Raw genomic sequence first — 17,844 nt, forward strand, 5'->3', positions numbered from 1 at the left:
GTCTCAAACAGACCACATTTCCTTCCAATTTCCTTGGGCGGCCAGGATATTTCTAATGTCTATACTTCCAGTGTTTTTGAACTGTTGAAACTAAGAAAAAATAGTTTTATTTGTATGTGGGGTTTCTTTATAAGTTTGCAAAGTGTTGTTACATAACAAACACAGATTTAAACTTTATGTAGCATAACACACACCACTAACCATGATGACCACGACAGACAGCCAGGATACTACAATCTCGGTGTGTGTGTGAAGATGGTGATTGTGCATGCACACAGTTGACTACAAAGGTCAACCAATTGATAAAATAAAAACTTGTATATTTTTCATAGCGTATTATTACATTATTTTCTCACAGATTGCTTCATTATTACTTTTACAATTATGAACTAAAATCAAAAAGAATTTTTTTCGATGTTCCTGTATAACATATATATAGAACTCTATTATAATACAAGTGACAAGTGAACCAATTAACAAGCAACTTCAATGTTACAAGTTACAATGTTAGATGTTAGTTTCAAAAGTAAAACACTCCACTCTAATTATAACACGTTAATCTACTGTATACAAATCATTTACAGCTTACAACACAAAAATAAACACAAATTTTTAGTGATGAATACCATCATGACAAAACTAACCTGAGTCTCATTCTCTCCAATTTCCCACTTCTGTAAACATTCCAATATGCTTTAAGATGTTTCAAAATAATACACAGTTCTGCAAAAGGATACAAAATATGAAACTTGTACCCAATTTCATTACAACGAAACAATATCCACTGTGTTTCATATTATAAAAGGTATTGTACTATCAGACATTACTAATTCATCTTGTAACTAAGATCCACTGATGAGATTGTAAAGTACTTCCATACATAATTCATTTTAGGTTAATAAAACCCTCAGGCTACTAAATTTGTCTACACAGGAACAAATGTTTGAAATTCTTTACCCCTTCAACAGTTATGTTTGAAAGTTAACAGACACAATAATCATATGTCCCTTGCTATAGCACACATTTCTTTATCAGATTAAAATTCAAATTAAATTTTCTTAACAACTATAAAATCTAAGATGACGCTAAATAGCTTAAAAATTCTATATGTTACTATTGTAAGACGTTTAGAAATCAAGGAACCACTTAATCATATTGTTCATAGCTTATCATAAGACGTAGCTTTTTCATTATTTAACAATATACTTGCATGTTATTGCCATGAATCAATAATTATTTGATTATATATCTAAGATTACTAAACATAATTTTGAACTCGAGAGTGCTGAATTAAACCTGACTGTGGTAGTTAGATAGACTGTCAAAGTGACATGAGAGAGACGCTATTTGAGACTTCTTTTCTATTTGAGTCAAAATTAGGTAATTACAATGTAAACTAAACAATTATCAAAACAGTAACATCAATAACTTTATTTAAAACTCGTAATATAAAGAGAAAATTGGTTGAAATTTGGGATCAAGTGAATTAAATTGATGATTTTGAAGAATATATAAATATATAATTCTAAATTCTTTCTACTTTCTTTAAGTCATTAAAGAATTTTCACTGGAAAATGAAATATATAAAATTGATAATTTTAGGCTGGATTCACCAGGAACTTGTTATGTTAACATTGTACATATTGACTCCATGATGTGCCATACTTAAAATAATTTTGAAAAGTAGTATAATTGTAAGATTACATTAATTTATATTAGTATTTAGGTTTCTTATCTATTTGACAAGCCTTATAACATAACAACATGTTCTCTAGTGCAATAATAAAGAATTTCATTTCATTTCGTACGTTTGTGCCTAATTAGCAAACAGAAACTGGTAACTGCACGGTTAATACCTACCCACTTTCAATCTACAAGTTCAGATACAGCAAGTTTGCACCAAATAATATTATATGAGCCTGACCCAAGTTAGTTAAATTAATACTTACTTTGACTTTTCAAACAGATGATCCTGACTGAGGGGCTTCACTTTTGGAATACCAGGGCGGGCACGGGCTGGGCTGTGTCCTACTCTGTCCTCCGTAGGTGCTATCCTTGGCCTACACAAACATCAAATAGATCTTCAATTGATTTATACTATTGATTCAAGAAGTGTCAATATAGTATCAAAAAAGATATCTTATATTATTTTAATGTTTGATTTTTAACTATTAAAAAAATTTGATTTGAACTTTAGAGAAGCAGTTTTAAGATCAGATGGAAATATTTTCCTGATGTATTAAAAATTTAACAAGTTACAAAAGAAATCATGGGTTCTTCTAAACTCCTGAGTTTATCCTGAGGAACATTTGAAGAGTTTAATGTTGTTATAAAACTAAGCATTTAGCTATTTTTCTTGTTTAAATTGTTGGTTGTTTGAATATAATTAATGAATTTTTGTAAACTATCAAATTTTACCTGATCTAAAATTAAAAAACATAAAAAGGTAAAGACTATAGTTTGTACCTAAAGCCTTTTATATTTTATCTTCAAAAACATGTCATTACAAGAGGTTACAATGCGAATGTTGAGTTTAGCTCGTTTACCTTCCTCCTACATGCAGCAACTGAAATCAGATGCTGTCCCAGACTTGACTCCTGAAATCTGGAGTAATGTCCGTCTGAATGGATCCAACAAAAATTTGCGATGAAGATCGAAGAAGCTTAAGTAATATCACAGAAGGTGTTCCAAATTTAAATTTTGGTATTCTTTAATGCTTAAATGTTTCTACATAGCAAAGTTTGTAATACAGTGACATTTGTGCAGCAGATAACATTTCATGTAAAGCATTTAAAGTAGTGTTATACCTGTTAAGAGATCAGGGTGAAGAAGAGAGGAAATACTTACAGAGATTTGATTCCAGATGAGCTGTCGTTGAAGGTTAAATTATTTGAGGCCAACTGAGCATTTATTTTCTTTAATCTGCGTCTCTCTGCTAGACAGAAAACAGCAAATTACTTATTTCCACCACAAATAAGTGGTGGATATTTAAGACATATTTATTGATGTCTTAAATATCTTAATAATAAATTTAATGTAAAATCATTCTATTCTAAAACTAAAGTTTTAAGAAATTATTGTATCTGAAATATTGTTTTATCACTGATAAGAAGAGAATGGCTACATCTTTCCAATACTTATCTTCAAACAAAAAATACAATTTTTAAATTATTTGTAGAGTACTTAGAAATAACGTATTTGAGATAAATTTATTAATATACATTTACAATGCACACTCCTGTATTAAATGTTTAGCTAATGATTCTGCAAACTAAATATTGATAAAATTAATAACTTTATAAGGGCATCCTAAAAACTTATTTTTTTACTTTCACATTTGAATTCCTAGCATTTTTATGTGAAAGACCTAAAAAACCTGTGAGTATTTCAGAATGTTTTTATTTGTTTTTTTCCCTTTGAAATACTGAATGAAATTGATGCTGAAAATATTTGTTATACAGAAGAGACTATATATACAAGCAGATAAACAAGCAGTGACCACTTATAGGCCTAGATCTATCTGGTCAACTAGAAAAATATTTCTTTAGAGGAAATAAAGGCTTTCTTAGGTGTTATCCTAAACATGGCACTGAATCCAAAACCATTCATACAAGATTATTTTTTGTCTGAATGTATTTCACTATTAGTAAATGTATTTTTCGAGTTATAGATTTTTGAGAGATATCATACCATAGTGAATAACAAAACTTTTTAGTGTGGGCATCTTTTTTAAAATCTTGGAATAATAAATAGATATTCAGAATTTTAAATCATTAAATATAAGTGAATGTATACATATGACTAATTGTTTGCTGGACAGCTGTTGTTCACGATAAATATATCAAGATAAATACGAGCCATGAAGGCAGGAGAGTACAAATAAATCGAGTATAAAGACCTAACCCTCCCATGGTTTATTGCCGATGCGTCGGTAGCATTCACATAACCGCGTTAGTTCAATGCCGCTGCATCGTCAACTGTTTATTTTCATATGTCATATTTTCAATATTTCATATGTCCATCTTTCACTAAACATGCTATATTGGGTATCGTTGAAAACAGCTGATTTCACTCTTCATTCGGTGAGTATTCTGTACTCCTGACAGTGACCACACAAAAATATTACAATACAAAACTTACCAGCTGATCGCGGCCATCTTTGTTTACCTTTCGCTCCCGCATTCACATCGCCTTATAGTTATTATTGTGTTCGTACGGTGATTGAAAATGGATAATTTACATGCAAGTAAGATTGACAGAGAGATAGATAATCAACTAATTGATTCTAGTGATGATGAAAGTGACATTGGACCTGAAGATATATGCCTTCGGACTTTGATATACTTGATTTTTCGTCTGAAAGTGGAGAGGAGTACACCCCGGATTTTGATAACATGGAAACTTCAGACAGGGAAGATGTGAGTAATGATCCTCCAAGCCCTTTGATGCCTAGACCTACTACCCCTCAAAACATTCTTGCTTCGACTCCATGTTCCCAGCATATCCTCCTAAAGGAGAAGTAGATATAGGCCCCAATTTTAGAGTGAGACAACCAGGTCCTAGGCATGGCTTACCTAGAAACAGTTCACCCGTTTCCTATGCATTGTTATTTTTTACGGCTAATTTTTAGAGCATAGTTGTAAACCAAACTAACAAGTATGCTAATGAAATTATTGAAACCAAAAGAAACTCTGGCACATTGAAACGATTTAGCAGAATTAAAAAATGGGTTGATGTTTCACTTACTGAAATTAAATTTTTTTTTTTTCTTTCTTGATAAACATGGGATTGAATGATGATAGTACTAATTCTAGAAGGGCTTTTTGGGATACCAGGCGTTCTCAACACATTGTTTTCCCAAACAATGAATGTTAATAGATTTGAATTAATTTTAACTAATTTTCACCTAACATCTAGAGAAGGAGTTCGCAAAAGCGAACCGGGTTATGATCCTTGGATCAAAGTAAGAGTTTTCTTGGATCATTTCAACAGCATTTAAAAAAAAACTATTTCATCCTTGGCAAAATGTTTGTATTTACGTAAGTCTTATAGGTATGAAGAACAGATGCCCATTTATTATGTACATACCAAATAAGAAACATAAGCAATATGGCATAAAAAAATTTGAGTGTTACGACAGCCTAACAAATTACGTACATCATATTGAGCTTTATAGTGGAAGAGATTATTTAGCAACTGAGGATGATCAGCCTTTCACAGAAAGAGTTATATTTGAGGTCATGGAAAAGAGCACATTGTTATCATTTATTTACTGATAACTTTACACTAAAATACCACTAGCTAAAAAACTCAGGGATAGAAATACCTATCTAACAGGTACCGGTACTATAAATATCAGATCGAAATATTTACCAGAAACAATGAAAAAAGGCAAGTTACCTGCTAGGGAAAGCTTGTATTTCAGATAAGGAGATGTGTTACTTGTTACCTTTAGACAAACAGCAACCCGAAAACCTGTCATTCTTATTTCTACAGCTACCCATGCTGAAGATAAAGTAGTGCAGAGTAAGAAAATCAACATTAGAGGGGTAAAGCCTATTGTTATCCACAAATATAATCAGTATATGGGTGGTGTGGATGCAAGTGACAATGCAGTGTATCATAATTCCTGCAACCGTCACACAACAAAATACTGGAAAAAATCTTTCTCAACATCATTGACATTGCACTCTACAATACCTACGTGCTTTACAAACTAAACACAGACAAGCCTATGCAACGCAGAGATTTCATAATTAGTGTAGTGGAATCTTTGGCAGCAGTCGAAGAAGATCCTCTGCATGCTCCTAGTCCTGTTGGAGATGGAAGCTATAAACTGGAAAAGTTGCCAGGCAAGTCAGAGTGGACTTGTGTGGTTTGCAAACCAATGAAAAAGGGACAGGTCCAGGTTCTGGTGTCCACAGAAAGTGCTATAACCAACTACAACACTTCTGGACACCCTAAAAGGGAGGTAGAAAAAAGCAGTACCTGACAGTGAGAGTTCATCAGAATGAACGGTTTTCCACAACGTATACATATGTAGTTCTTTGTACATATCTTTTTTGTTATGTAAATAAGTTTATAAAAGTTGATATTTTCTTATTCAGTAGTAAATTGATTTTTAAATGGCTATATGAGAAATAGTATAAATTTTATAGTTTCTATTTTGTGTGAGTGAAAAGTAAAAAATATTTTTTACATTTTACATTTCTTCTTCTTCTCTTCTGAAATGAACAACGCCAAAAACATGGTAAGTAGTTTTTTATCATATTTTATAATACTTTAGTATTTCCTGAACTAAATGATATATAATACTGCTTACATAAATTGACAAATATATTACTTAGAAATTTTTGAATACAAGTCTGCAGAAGCCACAAAATAGGCTGAACCACCAGGTATAATACAATGAACCATTAGAGGGTTAAGTAACTATCTGTTAAAAATTAAGTTGGAACAGTTTGACTTAAAATAAATTATTTTAAATGGATTTTATACACTTTAACCCTTTTAGTGCCAGAGATAAAATGAAATCCATGTTGAAAAGTGCCAAGTTATCTTTTTGTGTGATTATGCGAGAAGTGCCAGAGGGTTTTGGACGAATACACAAGCTTTTAGAAAAAGATTTGTATAACATTTATTTTTGATCATAAAAAGCTCCTCTTTACTTCTTTTTAAAGGTAAAGAAATTAAGTATCAAACTATTTAAAATTAAAATTTTTATTTAATGTTTTAAATTTAAAAATCACTTCAAACAGCAACATATCCAGGGAAACCAAATAATAAAAATCAAGTTTGACGTAAAATAACTTACTATTATAAAAAATGTTATTTTAAAATTTCAATAGTTTCATGATAAAGACCATTATTTTAAAACAACCCAAAATCATGTGTAATAACCTAATATTGTACCATAAACAAAATCTTTATAAATAGTTATTTACTAGAGATTATTTTTACTAATATTCAAGGTTTCAGAAAAAAATCCACCTAAAATTTATTTTTGAGCATTAACCCTTTTAGTGCCAACGTCCGTATATACGGACGTTTAAAAAACTACCGAGAAATGCCAACGTCCGTATATACGGACGTTTGAATAACTACCGAAGAATGCCGACGTCCGTATATACGGACGTTCGCAGTAAAAGTCATACCGCAATAATTTTTTAACTTGTTCTAAATTTGTTGGTATACAAACAATCAGAATGAACCAATCTACATAAAAAAAATAATAATAGTAATATTGTAAGGTTAGTCAGGTGTTTAGCCATGATAGAAATGGCCGTGGTTGTTGCATCAGGCAAAGTTGTGTCAGCTGATAGTTCACGTCTAACCTCTGTGTTTGGTTGTTTGTGTTGCTGCTTTCACAGTGTTTGTTTGTTGATAAATAGTTTACTAACAATGTTTTACTAACATAAAAAGTAAACTTCAATAAAATGAAAACCACATTTGTGTGCAAATGCTGTAAAAAAGGATTGCATCCCTTATGTTTGCCTCACCATATTTGTGTTACCGCCTAACTATAATACCTATGTATAAAAGTGTGCAAATTTTGTTGTTGATATTTTACAAAGTGTACATTATTTTTTAAGTAGAAAGTAGTTTTAGACAGTTTTTAATGGTTTCATAGTGGAAAATAGGTACTTTGGGATTATACCGACCACACCCAGACATGAATCGTTATTTGACATTTTGCTTCTACTGATTACTAGTGAGCCAGGTCAAATTCTCGTGCCCCTTTCGGTTTTCCCGACTCTTTTTTTTTGTTATAGTGTTTTATTTTGTTGTTGGTGTTTGCTCTCGTTGACTCTTCGAGGCTTTGGTGTCGTCTGCGACTGGATCGAGAGAGTAGCTACTTTCACTTCTGTTCAGACCGTTACTAGTGAAGTTTATTTTGTTTTACCCTTTTATTTAGTTTTGGGTTTTGTTTTGGGTTTTGTTCTGCCCCAAATGTCTGGCTAAACACGGCTGTGTCAACTGACGAGGTTCACGAGCTCCAGCTCCAATGTCCGCCTCTCCCATGATTCTTGGGCCGGGTCCTTACACCGGTGCCATGGCGGGCTACTAAGGTTTTCCTACCTGAGGACATTATTTCTCTGTGATACCCTGCTGTGATATTGTCTCAGTGTGCCTGTTATTTAAGTATTGTTATCCAGTTTGTTATCTAGTTTTAAGTAGTTAAGTTTAGGTTAATTCTATCCTTTCAGGAACCCGCCCTGTGCCACAGGACTCCGGGTGATTTTGGCTTTTCCTGTTTGAAATTTGGCGCTCTAAATTCTATTTAACTTAAATTTATAAAGATTTTTAATTTTATCCATAAGTCTGGGTTGACCACTTATAGTTTTGTTCTCCAGGTGCACCTGAGTAGGCAACCTTTCTGGGTAGTTTGTCTGCGTTTGTCCCCTTGTTTTTTTTTTCTTCTCAAATATATATATATATATATATATTTTCACTATGGCTGGCCATCCACGTTCTTTCTTTGCCTTTCCTTGCTCTCTCTCCGTGAGTCGGGGCCCCGCTCCGCTCCAATGGGAGCACGTTCTTTGTTAAGCTAGCTTGGTACGGGCGAGCGGAAGCAGGGTGTGGCTCACTAGATTAGCGTAAAACAATATTTCGTCAATATAAAACAGGAATTGTCTTATCGCAAACCCCTCCCCATCCTCAGACAGAGGTCAAGGTCGAGCGGTCTAGTAGATAACGTGATTGCAGAGTCGCGTCGCTTTGTTGTACTTCAGTGTTTTACCTCTACATTTCTCCAAACACAAAAATTCAACAAAAACAAACATTACCAAACTAAAACTAAACTCTTTATTGAAAAAACACACAAAACTTGTTTTTATTCTTGATCACATTCCGCCACCCAAAATGCGAGTGCCTCTGGCCATCAGCGCGGGCTTCGGTGGTTCTGCCCCGCGTTGATGTCAACGAAAGAAAAACATCCCTCGAGATAGTACCTATCAGTAAAATATCAAATTCTAGAGGGGCTGATCAGAAATATAAATTGAATTGTAATGGCAAGGGAATTATGTACCGTGCAAATCATGTGATGCCGCGCGGCCTGCCGTAATCGGGATTCTCGAGAAAGATAAGATAACAGCGACAACAATACCTGGAAATGCTTGTAAGTTTGTAATTTTGTAATTACAGAGTCGTTTTTTTGTTATATCATGTTCGTTTCTATAAATTTATATTTTTGTGTTCTTCATACTGGTGTGGTCGGTATAATCCCAAAGTACCGGAAAATATTATAAGCTTTATAAAGAAGCTAAATAGTGTAAATAACACAAAAAAGTGAAAATGTAACTTTCTAAAAAAAATAACATGATTTTTTTGGTTTTTGAAATATTAATCAAAACTTTTTATGTGTGTATTCAGTTTTAATTCCTCTTTCAAGTGATAGTATGTGTTATAGTGAAATAATTTTTTTAAAGTACTATTTTTCATGTGAAACTGGAAAAATATAAAAACTGTAAGTAAAATGTCTACTTTTTTTAATGTTTTTAAGTTAATTACATTTAGAAATATATTTTGCTTTATAGTTTTTTATAAGGGAATTTATTTTACTGCAAAACAATGAAAAAATTAGGAAAATAACTCAATATTTGCAATTTTTACAATTGTTTTAGTAAAACACTGCAAAACGGCTGAAATATGCCTGGCATCCTTCAGTAGTATTATGTAAAAAATCACTAGCATTTCTCAGACCAACTTTTGATTTTTTGTCTGGCACTAAAAGGGTTAAAAGCTTCTTTTAAATTCGTTTTAAAGGTATATGAATTGTCCATTTGAAATATACAATAAGATGTTTATATAATTTAAAAAAATTTTAAATCACTAGACAGTGACTTTTTTATAGAAACAAAATAAAGGTCCAGTTTAAGATAAAGTAACTAATATAAGAAAAATGTATATTTAAATTTTAATACTTTTATGATAAAGAACATTTAAAACACCCTAAAATCATGTGTAATAACTTAATATTGTACAATAAAAACAATTATAAAAATGATTAGAGTGCTGAAGGTTTGTTTTGCTAAAAAGCACAGGATTTTGGAAAATATTTCGGTTAACCCTTTTAGGACGACAAAAAAATTTTGGTTATTTTTTAGGTACGCATTTTTTTGACGTGACCATATTTCATAGCGAACATACCAAAGAAGACGACGGTGTGAAAATTGGGGCAAAATGTAGTAGTTTGATAAATATATTTATAAGTCCATTATTTTAAATTGTCCTTACACCATTTTTTATCCACATGTACATAATTAAATTGTCTACAATATGGTAGCATTTATTACTATTTACAATAACCAGAAAAATTAAAAAAATTAAATAAAATTTTAGAATTTTTATTTTATTTTTTTATTTTATTAGTTTGGCTTCAGTTTACTATGATAAAAAAAAATTTTTTTTACTGTGGGAACTAATATTACTATGTTTCTTTACATAGTTTTCAGTTTAAATACAAAATTTTATTAACATTGGTTGAGAAATAATTGTTTTACTAACAAAAAAAACTTACATTACTACAAAGTAACCCAAATTATATAAAACGGACTAAAATAAAAGTCAAACAATTTAAAGTGTGGTTTTACTTACCATATAATGTTGGTTAACAGGTCAGGTTCAAATTTATCCACAGGTATTGAAATATGTAGTATTGCTAAGAAACACTATAAAAACACTCACACAAAAATATATACACTATATACAACAATGGTCTAATTAGTTAGCACATGTATGTTTTGGAAAGCAAATCGGGTGACACCCTTCCTTGCAAATTGAACAAATATAGGAGGCTCGTTTCCTTTTTCTTGATTGTTGACTATGTCCACCTTTTTCTGAACAAACCCAGCAAGTTTTTTGTTGATTTGGAGAAAGTTTTACTAATTCCCTTGTTTTGACGGTTACCATTGACTTGGTTATCCCCAGCGCCATTACGCATATCAAGCCAAGATTTAGAAATATCCCCTATAACATTTTCAATAAATGGAAATCTTGGCATAGGTTTTATTTGTATTTCTTTGCATTTTAGTGTGTAGAGAATATACGCATTTAATAACATTCTAGAAAACAAGTTAAATGTAACCTTCTTCCAATATTTTATTGTGCGTCGTCTCGTCAATATATACACACATTCATCATGTCAAAGGCGTCTATCCCGCCCATGAACTTGTTGTAGGAAGCACCACAATTGATGGTTTTATTTCATTTATAATTCTGTCTCCCACGGCGACGTTTGGTAATTTCTTCAGATGTTATGGTAGTGTTTGTTTGAGACTAATTAAAACGGGCAATTTTTGGGTTTTCTTTTCGCGGTATGCCAACGCAACCAGATTTCTTTTTTTGTTGTACAACTTTTCTCTCCAACACTGAACTTCTTTTTTATACTTTGTCGGTAACCCTTTCCTATTTCTGCGAATGGTACCGGTTACAAATGTTTCCTGGCTGTACAAAACATTGGCCAATTGAATGCTGGTTAAAAAAAGTTGTCAATAAACACATGATACCCTTTTCGTAGATAGTTTGCTGCTTCTAATAGCTTCATCATAAATAGAGGGACCAAGACCATACTTTTTCATTTGCTCTTTATCTTCATTGGACGCCTTTCCTTTATAACAAAAGAATTTAACACAATATTTGGATACCGAATCACAAAGTGCCCATAACTTGATACCCCACCTATGGTGATGTTTATTAGGCATGTATTGCATTAAACTGGTTGATTTTTAGTGCCGATCATACTCTCATCGATTGATACTTGCTGGTTACATAATAATAATAAAAAAGGAAATAATCTGTTACAATGGTCAAAAATTGGTTGAAATCTAGCGCAGGCATCATAATTTGGGCTCATTGGGTTTTGCAACTTTTGACGTGATGTCTACCATGTGAAAAAAAGATAACAGATTTTCAAATCGGTCACGTGAAAATACTCGTGTAAACCATGGTGTTTCAGAGCAAGTTTTACTCCAGTACGACTTTATCGTTGGTTTTTATTTACCAAACCCATGTTAAGAATTGTAGCTATAAATATACGCATTTCTGGGACAGTGACAGGCAACCAGGACCGGAAACGACTTCTTGGAGAAAGGGTGTCTCCTTTCATCCTTGAGAAAAGATTCTGCATATCTGTTTGTCTCATTGACAAACAATTCAATCAGTCCGGGTAGTAAAAAATAAATTTTAAAAAATCAATAGGTTTTATTGCATTTTGTGGTATATGTTTTGGACCAGGAGTTTTCTTGATAGTCAAAATGGTGTTCAATGTTAGGTGGGCTACTCTCAACTACTTCCTCCCAATCACTTTCAATATCATCATCATCGTCGTCATCAGAACTGCTCAATTACTCTCCTATTTCCAGCATTAGGCCTACTGTCAACATTGTCAGAATTCGCTGTCAGATTCATGTGAAGGTATACTCACGGGTATCCTAATATTTTTGGGCGGGGATGGTGTGGGGTTAATAAAATCTTCAGAGTCATAAAATATATCTTCAAGCTGGAAGTCAGGGTCTTCGTCCGTGTCGTCTACAAAATCAGAACTAGAATGTTCAGGATGCACTTTCTGAGTATTGTAACTCACGGTCCAGTTTCACTGCTGTGATCAGCTAAGTTAAATTGATCCATATTCACAAAAGAAGTTGAACAAAACACATTTCACTATAAAATCTATAAACACTAAGTTTATAACTGATCTGAAACAATCAACTATAGTCAACGCGACCGCACTATGACTGACTGAATGTAAACAAACTAGACGGAATTGGCGCGCTCCGCCGACTGGCAACTACAATAGGCGCTCACGTGCAGCTGTTCTAAAAAATAGGACATATGTTGTATTGTTTGGCCAAGATAAGTTCCGAAATACTCCATTTCCTGTCTCAGGATGTGCCTCTACAAGGAAAACTAATTTTGTTCATCGTATTTTCGATATTACGTGAGTATTATGCAAACGTAAACCGGTGGGCACATAAAAGTCCGCTCGTCTTCTTCGGGTAAAACTAGTGCGGACTATTGAAAGCCCGCATCGTCTTCTTCGGCAAAAACTAAGTGCGGACTATTAATAGTCCGCTCGTCCTAAAAGGGTTAAAGTTTATTTTTTAATATAAAAAGCTTTTTTAAATTCTTTTCACAACTTTAATACTTTAATGATAAAAGCCATTTAAAACAATGGAAAATCAAGCGTATTATTACTAAAACGAAACTCAAAACATAAACATAACCTTATTCAGGCAATTTTCAAACAAACTCTACTACACTGTATACACACATGGACACTCGGATGTGACTTTTATCACTTTTTTTATTAATTTTAATGTCTAATATAACTTAGAAACATTTTAAATTAATAAAAACGCACAATTATATAACCTAAAACACGCTCCGCTACTCGTAACGACACTCTGATCACGATCTTGATCCAACTGAGAAAGTGTTGTATTTTAGTTAGTTGTTTATGTCACCTAACAGCATTAAAAAAAATAATAGTTGAAAAGGTTAGTTTAGTTCATGTAGCCTTTGGTATGATATCAGCCAGTATGGGATAAGTTATAGAGGTACTACAAATGAAATAGAAATCGTCTTGTTCCAAGACTCCGGCACGCTTCGTGTAGGAACGTCTCGTCTCGGAGTGAGACTCTCGGCACTCAAGCGTGTTTTTACATCGTCTCGTAACGAGATCCCTGGCACTCAAAAGGTTAATTTAATTTCTAACATAACCCATTTGTTTGTGTATCTCCTATTATACTGACCAGCAGCCAAATCACCTTCTTCATTGACAGGGGCTCTGAATTCCATCTTTGGAAACAGACATGGTCTGCTGCCTGCAACAATTAAAAGAAAAAACTATTTAAACAATATTTATGGAAGAATACCTTAAAAATGCAATCTTGTTGTGTTTAAAATAGTTTTGATAACTTTAATTGTGTAACCAATAAGACTTATTAATCACTAAGTTGACTTATCCTTTATTAAACTTTACATTTGCATTGTTAATGCACATGCTTAACCCTTTGAGTGCCGCAGCGTCTACATAGTAGATGTTGTGAAATGTGCATAAATTGCCGGCATCTACCCAGTAGACGATTTGTATTTAATTAATATCACATATAATTCATTTTTTTTTTTGACAAATAACTTATTTCACAGCAATCTACAAGTTTCGAACAATTGATTGTGATTGATTTTTATTGTTCACCGCCTCCTTGTAGTTATTTGCCATCAGAAACAAACAGATGATGCAATAGTTGGTCAGCTGCTACTTGTTACCATTAACTACACAGTTTGGTTCGTTTCGTTGGGTGTTTACATTATGCTGAAAACTGTTGTTATTACTATTCTGCAATTGTGATCAGTAAAAGTTACAATGCATTTATAAACTTCTTTTTTCGTGTTTATTTTTTTAGTGATGTATATTTTATTGTTGGAATGGTGATGAAGTAAAACGCAAGTTCCAATCAAACTATTGATTTTAGGTGAAGTAAGGTTATATTGTAGGCCTGTGTATATTTTTATATACTTTTTATATAATTACAGTAGTATTTTACAGTCGTCTTACTTCATTGAGTGAAATAGAATAGTTATAATATTGTTTCTAAACTTTTAACAAACTTGAACAAAAATTGCTTTTTGTTGTATTTTGTATATATTGCAGTATCTGGTTAAATATTACTGTAACACACCATATTATACATGATTTTTGTTCAGTTTTTCATGCTCTTTCATATGGTATAGCTAAAAAAAAAATTAAAAAAATATTGTATATATAATTTTTTGGTTCAAACTTGAAATGTATTTTTTTTCATTTTTTAGTTTTTTGTTATAACTTATAATCTTTTTGTGTAAATAAAAATAAAATTATAATATTATATGGAAAAAATACCTTGTTTTATAACTCACAAACTATAAAAAAAAATTATTCAAATCGGTTGAATAGTTTTTTTAATATCGTTTTTTCCCCACACGATTGCAAAACAGAAGGAAATGCTCCGGCAATTTATGCGTATGACTTGGGAAAAAATGCTGTGGCACTCAAAGGGTTAAAAGTTTTTCACCAACAGACGACATTAAAAACAAGTCTGTGTTTCAGTGTGTAGTACACAAGAAATATTGGTAAAATACAAATACATAAATATATATGGAGAGAGTATTCTATCTGCAATATCTATACCGTGTGATTCCGATAAGTGTGCTTTTTTTAGGGTTGATAGAGAATGTAAATACAAACCTTTTTGTCCAATATACACAAGGTCGAAAATGTTCCATTTCCCATAAAATTGAGAATTTGTGAAACACATCCTTGCTGGCAACATGTAGTATTCCATTTGAGATTCAGCCAGAAAAACCCAAAAGATCCCGGAGTAGCTCTGCTATGGGCAAGGCTTGTACAGTACAAACTTTTGCCGTTAGGTGTAGCAAGTGAAACTCTATTCCATTCTAGTGCCACCTGGATCGTCGACATTGGCTTGCTCTGTTCTTCAGTAGTGACAGTTTTTTATGTTGTTTTCCTTTTTTATGATGGCAAGTTTGAGTGGACATCATGGAACTGTGACAGTTTGTTTCCTGATCATTAAAAATGCTGTTGAAACTGTTTTAACACAGTTTACAAAGATGCTGCTACGAGAAAAACTCAGTGTATAAGTGGTTTCTCGGTTCACAAATGGTGACATGTCCATTGATTACAAGCCTCATTCCAGACATCCATCAACTGCCCAAACAGATAATAATGTTCAGAAAATTGAAGGACTTATTCTTTCAGACCATCGACAGACCATTGATCAAATGTCACAAATTATTGGGTTATCTTGGAGCTCGGTTCAGCAATCTGAAGATTTGGGAATTAGAATGGTCTCTTTCCACAATTTCAAAACAAAGAAAGAGGAAACTGACAGCTATTACTGAAAATGAGTAAAAAATATTTCAAACAGTGAAACAGTGGAAGCACCAATTGGATAAATGTATAAAGTGTACTGAATACTACTTTGATGGGATAACATTGTCATATAAAAAAAAGATATTTGTTTACTTCACAATAATTTTTTTTTTTAAGAAAAATTATTAAAAATTAAATTAAAAACAACAGATGACAATGGAATTTCGGAAAGATATTTAATTCCGTAAAATGTACTAGTGGTTGAACGTGCTAACAGTAATGCCCCAGCCATCAGTGCAGGGCAGCATTGTTCTAGTTTAGAATATATGTTGAAGGGGCTGACAGTAATGGCTCCAGTCTACGAAAAACATCCTTCGAGCTACTGATTAGTAAAATATAAAATTCCAAAAGGCTGATCACTAATGTTCATTAAATATTACAGCCTCACCTAACCATATTAAAGCCGTCTAAAACAATGAAACAACATTGCATTTTCAGCTAGAGGACTATGGCCGCCACATTTGTTGCATAAAGAACAGGAATGTTAAATTCCATGTCGAACTTAAATGAAAAAACATTAGAAGTAGTTATTCTAACAAATCAAAAAACTTGATACAGCATCCATTGCACATATTAACCATAGGGAAAGCACAGTTCTAGAATTTTGTTTGTTTTTTTTTTTTTTTTCCTTGGGGCGGCCTACTGCCATGCACTTAAGCCTCAAGGGTTTTTTGCGCACCCCGGAAACACACCATGAGCCCCACCAGTCTACAACTTCAGCAGTTCAACAAACCGCCGAAAACAACCTATCAAGTCCTCGTGGGAAAATTCACCACCCCTGTCCAAAATACCAAAGATGGCATCTCTTGCTATTGCAGGGCAATCAAAGAGCAGGTGCTAAGCAGTCTCCTCCTGCTCATTACACCTTCCACAGAGCGGTTCCTCCTGAAGGATGCCAACTCTGTGAAGATACTTCCTCAGGTGACCATGCCCCATAATGAGACCAATGACCTTAGAAGACATTGATCTGTTTAATGAGAGAAGGTCCGAAGACACCTTGGAGGAAGGTGACTGTAATACCAATCTACTCACTCTCAAACCCGGATGCAACCTCCACCTTCTTTCATGCTCCGGGCGAATCCATTTCGAGAAAACCCTAGAGGATTCACACCTTGGAACACCGCAGAACGGTTGAGGGCCCGTCATAATTGTCGCTAAGCCCTGGTTGGCCAGGGCATCAGCTCTTTCGTTCCCAAGAATCCCCTCATGACCAGGAACCCAACAAACGGTTACATTGTTGATTCTGGCAAGGGAGGAAACGGTCTCATAGCAATCCCAAACCAGTTTGGATTTGATCACGCAAGAATCCAGCGCCATCAGCGCTGCCTGACTGTCCGTGAAAATATTAATCGTCTTGCTCCTATATCGCAGACAAAGATTCTCACGAGCACATTCCATAATAGCTGCGACCTCCGCTTGAAAGACTGTCGGATACGGACCCATAGGGACCACCAGCTCTCTACATGGTCTCACTCCCAGAATTCCAGCGCCTGTGCCGCTTTTTGTTTTAGAGCCGTCTGTGAACCATTCGAGCTCCGCTGGTGGAAGAGGTTCCTTTCTCTCTGACCAATCATCCCTTGAGGGTAAAATAATCCTAAAGGGTTTGTCAAAGGAAAATTTTTGTGGCATCTGATCAGAGACCATGTGCAAAACATCCTCCTGTATCATCAGAGTGCTAATTCTGCAGTGCCCACCGCTGCAGCCCGACCAGAGTCCCATCTGCTGAAGACAGTAGGCACTCCTCATGGCCATAGCCCGAATGACAATGTCCAGGGGGGCGAGGTTAAGACAACAATCCAGAGCCGCACCTGGCGCACTAGGAAAAGCCCCAGTGATAGCAAGGCAGGCCATCCTTTGGATACCCACCAGACGAGCTACCACCGTCTTGGCCTCTGTTTTTGGCCACCATA

At 33.8% G+C, this 17,844-nt stretch overlaps 1 protein-coding gene across 3 annotated transcripts in view; it reads right to left on the minus strand.

Moving 5' to 3' along the window:
• LOC124353978 (dual specificity mitogen-activated protein kinase kinase 4) overlaps positions 1-17,844 on the minus strand; it is a 62,883-nt gene that overhangs the window by 32,858 nt on the left and 12,181 nt on the right. The window contains exons 2-5 of one of the 3 annotated variants that reach the window (XM_046804078.1): positions 13,755-13,826; positions 2,848-2,932; positions 1,950-2,060; positions 645-674 (exon numbers count right to left, since the gene is read on the minus strand). In XM_046804078.1, coding sequence (XP_046660034.1) covers positions 645-674; positions 1,950-2,060; positions 2,848-2,932; positions 13,755-13,826 — 298 coding nt within the window. Of the gene's footprint in view, positions 1-644; positions 675-1,949; positions 2,061-2,847; positions 2,936-13,754; positions 13,827-17,844 lie in introns of all 3 variants that reach the window. The other 2 variants (XM_046804077.1, XM_046804079.1) reach the window with 2 other exon arrangements.

The sequence above is a fragment of the Homalodisca vitripennis genome, chromosome 2 (assembly GCF_021130785.1).
Source record: "Homalodisca vitripennis isolate AUS2020 chromosome 2, UT_GWSS_2.1, whole genome shotgun sequence".
Taxonomy (NCBI): Eukaryota; Metazoa; Arthropoda; class Insecta; order Hemiptera; family Cicadellidae; genus Homalodisca; species Homalodisca vitripennis.